Below are 11315 nucleotides of genomic sequence, written 5' to 3' on the forward strand. Positions count from 1 at the left end.
GATTATATTAATTTTCACTAAGTTTAAAACATAAAAACTTCTCTCAAATATTTTTTTTTTTGCTCTCTCGGTTGAGTTGAGTGTTTTCCTTCTTGATTTGGTTTACCTCCCTTGCATTAAGAGCAAAGAAACATGTCGGTTTTGTTATTGTCTAGTTTGGATAACTCTCTCAGGCTAGATGTGGGAGTAATTAGGTTTTTATTGTGTTGTTTCTACGTACTTAAATGAGTTTGTGAGAGCTTTATCAAATTTCATTTGTCTATGGCCTTGGTTTATTGAAGTGACATCATTTATCGTCAAAAGAAATATAAATGAGCTAAGTAGCTCTTAAATTGTTTAAGATTTAGCTTGATAAAAATTTAATTTACTTTAATTTTTTTTAAAATGAGTTAAATTTAAATTTAATTTTTAAATTCATTTAATAGAATTAAAATAAAAATTTATAGTGTTTAACTTGTTAAAACTCATAAGTAAATTTCTTTACAGAAATAACAGTCATTTGGTATTGTAAATGATGAACTAATAGGGAAAAGTATAACAAAAAGGTTATTTAATTGACAAAATAAATTTTTGGAAATTAAGTAATATAATTATCAAAATTCAAAAATCAATTAGCACATGATAGAAAAAATCCAAGGAGCCAAAATAATTCGGCTTCTTTTTTTTTTTTAATTAACTTATATAGTTTCCAATACATCAATGACAATGTCATTGAAGAATGAATTTTCCCTAATTAAGTTTTAAATAATAAAACTTACATCATCCATTTTTATGCACAACTTAACAAATCAGCAGAAAAAAAAAAAAAAAAGACACAGACACCTCCTTTTATTTTTTTCACTGGACAGACATCTCTTCTTCTCCAGTTCCAATTCTCATTTCTTGGTACCTCTCTCTCTCTCTCTCTCTCTCTCAGCATGCGGTCATTGCCAGAAAGAAACGATAACTTTAGTAGAAACTCTTACTCGCCTTCAAAATCCTCTTCTTCGTGTTCCTCCCTCTCACCTCAGGAAGTAAATCCTTCATCACCCAGAAAATCCATGGAAGACGTTTGGAAAGATATAAACCTAACATGTCTTCAAGAATGCCCCAGCAGCACAAACCACACTGCTTTGCCTCCTGGTATGATCCTTCAAGACTTCTTGGCTAGACCCTTCAACAAAGACCCGCCAACTGAACCCTCCTCTGATAGGGGCACAGATTTCCTAAATTCTTTAGCGACACGACCTGCCACTATGTTAAGTTTGAATTCTGGGTCTGATTTTGAAATTCTTGAAAGTGGTACTGTACCCAGAAGGCCAAACCCTCAGTTGCATAGTCATGCGAGAGTTGACACACCCTCTTTTGGCTCTTGGCTAATCTCTCCCTTTGATGCTCTGGGTTCTTCATCGGTCTTTCCTTCCATTTGCCAGAAAAGGCTTCAAGAAACTCACAACAACTCTACTGATCGGAGACACAAACGAATGATGAAGAATAGAGAATCAGCTGCTCGGTCCAGGGCTAGAAAGCAGGAATCTCTCTCTCTCTCTCTATCAAAAAGATGTTCTCTTTACTTAAAAATATAATGACCCATGTAATGTTTTAGTGACATTTTTTAGTGGGTTTCTTTTCATCCCCTTTTTAAAACATGTTCAGGCTTACACACAAGAATTGGAACTCGAAGTAGCACATTTAGCGGAAGAGAATGCTAGGCTAAGGATGCAGCAAGAAAAGGTAACCAGAATTCATTTTTTTTTTCTTTAATTCAGTTTCTTTATTACCACCTTACTCAAACAAACTCATCCTATTGGCTGATTGACAGACAATATTTTTGTGTATTGCAGTTCCTGGCAGCTCCTGCTCAGCTTCCAAAAAAGCACAGTCTCTGCAGAACCTCAACAGCTCCATTTTGAGAAGTAAGAACATGCTGCAGCTATTTCTAATTCGATATTTATTTTCCTTTTTTTTTCTCCCCATTTGACTACGATGACAAATTTCCTTTAAAAGAGAGATCCTCATCCACAGACTTTGAGTGAGATGTTTTGAAATCTTACACGATGAGGCTTCATTTTCTGTTAGATACATCTCTTTCAAGCTGTCCCAAGGACGGGAGGAAAAGTTGTTTGAATCCAGGACACTCTGTGGGCATTTTGTTTCCTTTATTTTTCCATAGCATATATTCCTTGGCTTTCCTTTCCTATCTGTACTGTATTGCTTCTTTTCTCTTCCCCAATGAGGATGCTTGGCTTGGACGAGGATGCTTGGCTTGGACGGGAAGAGATATATATAAATGCTGCGGGGGAAACAGCATTTACTAGTTAGATTGCCTATGAGAATATATACGAAGATTGGACATGCTTGGCTATCAATATAAACTTATCTCTCTCCTTTCTTCATCCTTTCTTGCTCCCATGCACTTCCACTTTTTCATCTCTGAGTGTTTCTGTCTTCTGTGATTCCAAGCAATTAGCTTCATGAATATTGACTTTATAATTAGATATAAAAGTCTGCTTAATATTCTAATTGCTGTTAAAACAAAAACCCATAGAAAAGAATTCAAGATTAATTTAAAATCATATAAAATGGTAATTTAAATTACAAATGAAACTACATACAAATGAAGCTATTTTCTATGGTTCGTATCAGAAAAAGAAAAAAAGAGATTAAAATTGGGTACAACTGTAAAAACAAGATTCAATTTGACATGACAATGAATGGAAAATATTTTCTTGTTTCGTATAGTCTCCTTTCTATTCCCAAACCTGTAAAGTGTGAAGGCTGCTGTGTATGCGCATTGCATTGCCCAAGTGAAAACCATTTACAGTGTTAGTGTACCTTAACAAAGAAATAAATGTTAACAGAAACGCCAATCCCAAAAGCTGCGAATGGGCGTCCTTGTGCTATCTCTGTCACGTGACCTCTAATAGGATGGAAACAAATTAAATACTACCAAATTCATATTCAATAGTATATAATCAAATAATTTATAATTAAATTTAATACGATTTTTATTGAATTTATGTTTTACATTGTTAAATAATAAATTAAATATAAAATATATATTTTTATGATAATATTTAAATTTTTTTATATATTTTAAATGAATACAATTTATATATTATTAAATTTTTAAAATATAAATTGCTAATAAAAATAAATTTTATATAAATTATTAATTAAAATATATAAGATTAAAATTTACTTATTTTTTTCTTTCATTTTCTCTCCTTCAAATGATGTAAAATATAAAGTACTTTTAATTTATTTTTCAATTTTCTTTATTTTCTTATTTTTAATTATTCCAAACCAAAGCTAAGTATTTTATATTTCATTGAAAAATATTTATTAGGTATTATAAGTGTCTTATACTAATTTATCTGTGGCATTTATTTATTTTTTTATATAATTTTTGTTATTTTTTATATTATATTAATACTTTATATTTTTGTCTTTTTTTTTAATCTCTTTTTAAAGCACCTTTGGTTAATATTAGATTATTTACTTTACACTACGTATTTAATTATTTTTTAAAATTATTTCCTTTTAACAACGTTTAGTTAACATTATTACGTGAAATTACTTTGAAAATTAGTGACATATGATTACTAATTTCTAATAATGTTTGTGGATTTTGGAGAGAGTCGGGACATGTTTAGGGTGTTGGTAATGCGACACTTTCCCCATTAACCCCACAATTTTTTTAATATATTTTAAAAAAATCATGTAATAGTTTGAGTTACTTTTTTTTTTTTACAATAAGATATATATTTACCTTTAATTTTAGTATATGTTTCAATAATTATTTTTTTATTTAATATTATCCACTTATGCTCATAAAATTAAATGATTGATACATTAAATTTAAATTATAATAATTTTGAATTTAGTGAAGAGTCATGAAATTAGATGATATATTAGGATCTTGAAATTACATTAAATATGAAAGTGTTGGAAAAGTTTTGTTGAGTGTAGATTTGAAAAAAAATATTATTTTAAATCCATTTTAAATAAGTTATCAAATATATTTATGATTAATATTTATATATAAAACATAATTTCATTAATAATAAATCATTTTTATTAAAATAAATTGCATTAATATCAAATATAAATATCTTACATCAAATCAAATTATTTGACATTCACATATCCATTAAATATATAAAATGAGAGGGTATAATTTACAGATATATTTCGCTTAAATAAAATTTATAATATATAATTCTTGTGCAATATAGGTAAATTTTACTATATATTTTATGTCTTTATAAATTATTATTAATTAGCTTATTAATTCTAGAGAATAAATTATTATTGCTTCACAATTTTCTAAATTTATTTTTGGAGAGAGTTAATATATGTATTTTTACTCTACTTTATAAAGACTATTTTCATGACTCGAATCCCTAATTTTTTGAATTACAAATAGAATACTTCCTAATGTAAATTTATTATTGTCACTATGCTTAATAATTGTATTTCACATATTATTTTATATGTCAATAACAAATGATATAATTATTTAAATAATTAAAATAAAAAACTATTATATAAATTAGGTTTGTTATCAATGACATAATAACATTATTATTATTATTATTATTATTATTATTATTATTATTAGATCACAAAATAAAAAATCAATAATGCTAAATGAACATTTATATTTATCCTAAATATCCCTCTCATGCTGGGGCTCTTTTCCAATACGGGTTAAAATATATATTAAAAAAACAAAATAAAATCAAGGTAGAAGGGAAAGTAATTCTCAAATCAGGGAATAGAATGGCAATATCATAAGCACAAATCGATAGTCATAGCTTGTATATAGTTTTTTTATTTATTTAAATATAACAATGACAACTCTAAAATTCAAAATTTATATAAAATTTTAATCTTTATAAATTGTTATTAATTAGCTTATTAATTCCAGAGAATAAAACCATAAATTATAAAGAAAATCTCGTTGTTATTGCTTCACAATTTTTTTAAGCAAAGATATCATTTTCGACATTTGAAAAAATTCTCTTTTAATTTTAACATACCAAAAAGAAAATATTTTCTTATATTATTAATAATGAAATCATGTTATAGCGATGAAAAATTATCTTTCATTTCAATTCTTTTTGTGTTATCCAAAAAAAATAAACTTCTAAATTTTACTAAACATTTTTAATAAAATTAAATAATTTCTTACTACTACTCATATCATCCCAAACTATATATATATATATATATATATATATATATATATATATATATATATATATATATATAAACCACACCAATCTTGTAAACATATTATTTCGAATGAAAGAATAATAAAATCTTTCTTTAACTAATTTTATTTTATTTATTCTGTTTAAAAATTAGAATTTTATAGAAATTCAATTTAATTGATTTTTTTATAATTTTATATTTGAAATGAAAAGATTAGATTTTTACTTAAAATAATTAATTTTAAAAAAATAAAAATTAAGTATATTTGTGTAAGAATTTTTTTTTTTAAATAATTTATTTCATAAGAGGTTTTGGGAAATCATGATTAAATTCTTGACATTCGTTTTGAAGAGAAAGCAAATTAGAACCCTATTCTGACTAAGTTATTGTGGGTTTTAGAGTGGCTTGATCTATTAAGTTTTTTTTTTTTTTAATTTATTATTAATAAGTAAAATTTTAATTTATTAAAAAAATAAAATATATTAAGTTGTATAACTTAATTATAGATTTAATAAAAAAAATTAATACACTATAATTTTAAATAAATTTACCTATTATATGTAATTTTAAATTATGTATTAATTACAAAAATTTTTTGCCTTAGGCTCTTATAAAGTTTAGATACATATAATTTTCATGTACTGGCACGTTTGCCAGGAAAAAGGATGCTATATTACACAGCTACATCCATGGATTCTCGGGTTTTGCAGCTCGTTTATCAGAAGCAGAGGAGCAATCAATTGCTCAGAGACGTGGAGTTGCATTTGTTTTACTTTTCCTCATCCTGATCTTCTAACTTCTTGTGCGAGATCGTGTAAATCATAAAAATAAATAAATAAATAAAAACAAAATAAACATATAAAATAACACAGAGTTACGTACACCATGCATTATATGTCATTTTACATTATTAATAAAAATAATCATTAATTATGAATTTAAAATTATATTACTCATATCCATGTGATATGATTAATATATTTATTGTTTTAATTATTATACAAAGAGTGCCTTCATTTACCGTAGACTCATCTATGCACTTGCCCATCTTAAATTTGAAGCCTCTCCCTTCACGAAGGAATCTCACTGATACTAAAATAGGAATTTTATTCTGTATAAGAATTATAGCTCGTTAAAAAATTATTCTAAATTGATTAGCATACTCTAGCTCATCCTCTTATGGATCGGACAATGATTGGAATCATCGATACAAGTGAATCTGGAGGCCTACTCCAAACTTATACAGAATGATTAAGTGTTTTCTAACAATAATATGGTGGAACTCAGGTATTTGGCCGACTGGGACAGTTTTAACGACATCAGTCCAATTCCATCATGGTGGAAGGAAACCTGTGTGAAAGGTTACAGCTTCAAGCCTTCAACTTATCCAACTGTAACAGGTAAGTCTCTTCTGCCTACTAGAACAGGTATTTGCTAGATCCTTCTTTTGATCTGTGTTTGCTTGTTTATCTTAAAGTCCACAGAAAAGTAATCGAAGCAAGATTTTACGACGGCCCTGATGATGAAGTCTATCAAACACCTAGGGATACTATTGGACATGGCACTCATGAAGGCCCCGCAGGAGCTGTGGTCTCGCGTGCATCTTGCTATGGCCTGGTTGAAGGGACTGCAACGATTGACACCCCTGGTTCAAGGATAGCTGAGGATAGAGTATGATCAGAGAATGGATGCCAAGGCTGCGGTATACTAGCAGCATTTGATGAAGCAATTACAGGTGGCGTTGATGTAGTATGATCAGTGTCATTTGGTTCAACATCCTTAATTGCGCCTGACATAAGGAAGGATCCGATTGCCATCGGAGCACCATGCAGTTGAGAATGCGATCACCGTTGTCTCTTCTGCCGGAAATGATGGCCCTAGCTCAGGAACAGTTGTGAATGCTTCACCCTGGATTCTGACAAATGGGGCTGTTGCCATTGACAGGGAGTTTGAGTCGGGTGTTGGGTGGAAACAAAAGTCATATAATGATACTTCTAACAGGAACCAAGTTTCAATTCCTTGGTGGATTTGTCTATGATTTGAACTCTGCTAGATAATAATGTCTAATAATACTAGCAACAAAGCACCATCAGCACCATATTCGAGTCATCTAGTCTCCTGATTATATGGTCAGAAGTTTCCTGTTTCTCAGGGTGATTTTATATTGAATGCCAGCCTTGTGGGCAAGCTGACTTGCTCCTAATGTTAGTGGCCTGAAGGCTCTGATTAATGTTGAGATCAAACACATTTATCAGAATATGTTAATTGAAAATGATGAGTTTTTCATTTCACTTCCGGGTGAAGGGATAAATTTGGCTGATATTGGAAAAAATCCAGTGCACCATTTGATATATGCAAAGCCAGCCAAGAACGCTGGTTCAACTGAAGATGATGCAAGGTATGCAACATTTATGCAGTCCACAGTAAGCATATTTATAGCTTGGATACACAAACAAATAAAAGAAGATTTAGTTATTTGTATGAATCCTGGAATTCTCTCAGACAGTAATATATATATATATATATATATATATATGGTTAAGGATATGATCAAAAGAAAGATTGTCCTCAGTGATAATGAAGACGGTGAATATGCAGATTATGAGAAGAAAGGGGAAATGCATAGCTTAGAAGAAATTGGTCTAATTTTGGTTGATGACATGTCAAGGGCAGTTGCATCCACATGTAAGGAATTTCGGACGACTCTGATCAGTTCAAAGGATGATGCAGACATCGTTTCCTGCATAATTAATCAACCAAGACAAAAGACTTGTCTTGATCTGAAGTTAACGATTAGCTGCAGTAATTAGGAACTCATTTAAGTGCTTAACAGCAATTTGTCTTCGACAAATTTCACAACTTTAACAGAAATCCAGTTGCAACTAACTTACCTACCACAAGGATGACAAAATATAAGCCTCAAGTCAAACTTTCTTATTCCTACTATCCAATTGTATGCGTGACAATAATTTCTTTGCAAACTCTCAACAATAGGCGCAAACACAAATAAATTATTACCTTGAATTTTTTCCCCCTGGCTTTGCAGCATGATATTGCAGCGCCAGGAGTTAAGGCTGCAGCATCTCAAACAAACGATGTTAAGGCTCCCATAACAACAGATTCAGGTGCCATAGCCACCGCATATGATTATGGAGCAGGAGAAATAAGCACAACTGGACCACTATAAATGACTTGTTATTATGGATCTGATACATTCACAATCAAACTCATCTCAGCAGCAATTCCAGATGGTTTTACCTGCCCTTAGGTTCAAGCTCTGATCTTATCTCTGATATCAACTATCCATCCATTGAAGTTTTCAACTTCACTGTAAACCAGTTTTCAACAAAGTTGGCGGCAATGATGATACAACATACGCTCCAATGCTTTTTGTGCCTCCGAGACTAACAATTGCAGCCAGTCCGGTGGAGCTAAACTTGCAAAGAATGGACAGAGACAGTTATCAAGTTTTTTCCTATGCTTCTTCACCTCTGGAGGATGTGTTTGGAGCAGCTACTTGGAGTAACGGAAAATTTTAAGTCGAGACCCTAATCGTTGCCAGCAATTGAAGCAGTAAGAAGTGAAAACAATGTGTGGTACATAAAATTAATTTACCATTAATAATGGCAGCTGTAGCACATTAGCTCCACAAATTAGCCTAAAATGTAAAAGTCAATTAATGCTGCATTTTCAGTATACCAGCTTAATTCTTTCACAAGGCACAACCTTTGACATCACGTACACTGGACCTCCCTTAAATCACATGAAACTTCAGCTTAAATAGTTTTCTTCCTATTCTAATCCAAATTCCCTTCCCCACTTTTTCTCTATCCTGGACCACGGGGAGCACCATTTCATGGGACGTTCATTGTCCAGGCTATTTGGTTCACAACAGCCCTTTAACTCTCTCATTCACATTTGAAGAGTAGCTGTACCGCACCATTTCATAACAGGAATATTGGATCACAGAAAACATTTGACAAATTAAAACACACACTTCTCATAAACGAACAGCAGATACCATATTAACATAATGAAAAGGTTACAGCCAGACATCAGAGTAAGTGATAGTTTTGGGTAGGGAACAAGCCAAGTAAACTAATAATAGTTTGCAAAGCAGTAATCCTGAACACCCATCTCCAACATAAAAAGGGAACTAGAAATACAGATACTCTTTTCCTGGCCTTTCATTCAAAGGCCCATTGGTTCTCCCTGCGAACTTCCTCCTCTTCCTCTGGTGTAAAGTCATTCTTGATGTTGAAAGTCTTGCGAATTTCTTCTGGAGTTTTGCCCTTGATCATGCCTGCTACTGTCTGACAAGTGAGATCCAGCAAGCTCTTGATGTTTAGATAGTTGGCAGCCTGAAACCAGACAACTTCAAGTCAAAACAAGATCCCTCCTTCCAGTGGCATAATAAAAGGTTAAAATCACTGCCACAACACAACATTGACACAATTTGAGACAAATTCAAACAGACACCTACATCAATAAAAGCAGGTTGCTCACAGAATCATTAAGCATTGTACCATTTGGAGATAGGGATGAGCATTCGGTTCAAACCAAACCGAACCGCCAAACCCAAATTAAAATCTTAATTTCTACAAACCAAACCGAACCGAATAAGCAAGAGAACCAAACTGAACTGAACCACACAAATTCAGTTCAATTTCGGTTTGGTAATTCAGTTTTGAACTCCTCAGCAATCTCCCTGTCCACTTCGATCTTCAATGAAAGAGTATAACACTAAATTGATTTGCAATCAAATACACAATGATTCTCATATTGAAAAAGAACATTTATACCCAGCAATCCTTAAAGTAGTTACATGAATTTAAACTTAAATCCATAGATCAAATAACCATTTTCATGTAGAAAAAGAAAATCTATACCCAGCAATCCTTAAAGTAATTACATCAATTTAAACTTGAATCCATAGATCAAATACTCAAAAACTTGTGAAGCACTGTGTATTGAACCAACAAGCTTTGAAATTTCCCTCCTAGACCAGTAGTGAGGAATGAAGGTTGAGTGAGGGAAAGAAGGGAGAAGAAATGCATCCATGCTCTTGTTAATTCCACCAAAGAATTAGTTGATGTGGATAGGAAGGTTGGCATTTATCATATCTACATAGAAGCCAATGTCTGTGCTGACTAGCTAGCTGAATATGCGTCCTCTTTACCTATGGGTCTGCATGTGTTCAAAGCTCCTCCTGCCGGAATTACTTCTTGGCTTCTTCATGAGTCCTCTGGAGTGTCGTATTCTAGAGTTTGTACCGTGTAGTGTTTTTAGAGCTTGTCTCCCCTTTTCTACCATATATATATGAGGCATAAACAGATAAAAAAGAGGGTAAACTTTCTTATTCAACTATTCAGGCTAGCCATACTGCCAGAACAAGTTTAATTCCTCAATTCTATCAGATAGGAAGAAAACAGTGCAGCCAGTAACAACAAGGGCTTCCAAAACATTTAAGGCAGAATTTCATGATTTTTAAAGACATATCTAATCAAAATAAAATAGAGTAAAACCCTAGGCATATCACCCATAAATATCACAAAAATTCAAAAACTAAGAAAAAAAAATCCCAAATCATAACGCACAATTCCATATCTAAATAATGTTATAAATAATGATCTATCAAATTAACATGCACTAAAATTGAACAGAATACGGACCAGGATGAGATCGAAGAGAGTAGCCTGATCAACTTTGACGAACTCGGCGTCCCAGTCCTTCAAATCGCCGTCACCACCAGAAGAGGGACGATCTTCGGACTTGGGGGTCTCGACGTGCTTCTTGCAATACTCAATTACCTTAGAAAGGATCTTGCTTGTGACATTAGGTAGAGGGATACCGTTGTCAGCACAGTCGTCCTCTATCATGTGCTTTATCGTCTGAGATTCAAGCGCCACCGCCTCGTCCACCTCAAAAGTCTCTCCATCAGAACTTTTCAGTGTGATGCTTCGACGGCCGTTGACAGTGACATTGCTAGTTGACATTGCTAGTTTTGCCAGTGATGCTTCGACGGCCGCTGAAAATTTTATGATTAAAGTTTTTTTGCTATTCTTCGTTGGAAAAACCCCTGATTCCGTAGAGAGATAATATACTGATTTTTTTGT

General features: G+C 31.9%; 2 protein-coding genes and 1 pseudogene across 2 annotated transcripts; 2 read left to right on the forward strand and 1 right to left on the reverse strand.

The window, feature by feature from the left end:
• Positions 1–877: 877 nt before the first annotated feature.
• LOC110650824 (protein FD) lies at positions 878–2232 on the forward strand. The gene is given in 4 exon segments (XM_058129450.1): positions 878–1562; positions 1564–1713; positions 1824–1895; positions 2059–2232. Coding segments are annotated over 3 exon segments (864 nt in total). The 5' UTR covers positions 878–917; the 3' UTR covers positions 1893–1895; positions 2059–2232.
• A 4240-nt stretch (positions 2233–6472) lies between these two features.
• LOC110673795 (CO(2)-response secreted protease-like) lies at positions 6473–8783 on the forward strand (annotated as a pseudogene).
• Positions 8784–9202: 419 nt separating this feature from the next.
• LOC110673816 (SKP1-like protein 1A) lies at positions 9203–11315 on the reverse strand. The gene is made up of 2 exons (XM_058131679.1): positions 10872–11315; positions 9203–9560 (listed from the first exon to the last, which is right to left on the reverse strand). Exons 1-2 carry the CDS (start codon positions 11193–11195, stop codon positions 9387–9389), a joined length of 498 nt encoding a protein of 165 aa, XP_057987662.1. The 5' UTR covers positions 11196–11315; the 3' UTR covers positions 9203–9386.

The sequence above is a fragment of the Hevea brasiliensis genome, chromosome 2 (genome assembly GCF_030052815.1).
Source record: "Hevea brasiliensis isolate MT/VB/25A 57/8 chromosome 2, ASM3005281v1, whole genome shotgun sequence".
NCBI lineage: Eukaryota > Viridiplantae > Streptophyta > Magnoliopsida > Malpighiales > Euphorbiaceae > Hevea > Hevea brasiliensis.

Coding starts and splice junctions, on each gene's coding strand:
- LOC110673816 (XM_058131679.1), bottom strand. CDS start 11,195: ATGTCAACTAGCAATGTCACTGTCAACGGCCGTCGAAGCATCACACTG. Junction 9,561..10,871: donor CTCTCTTCGATCTCATCCTG/GTCCGTATTCTG, acceptor GTCTGGTTTCAG/GCTGCCAACTATCTAAACAT.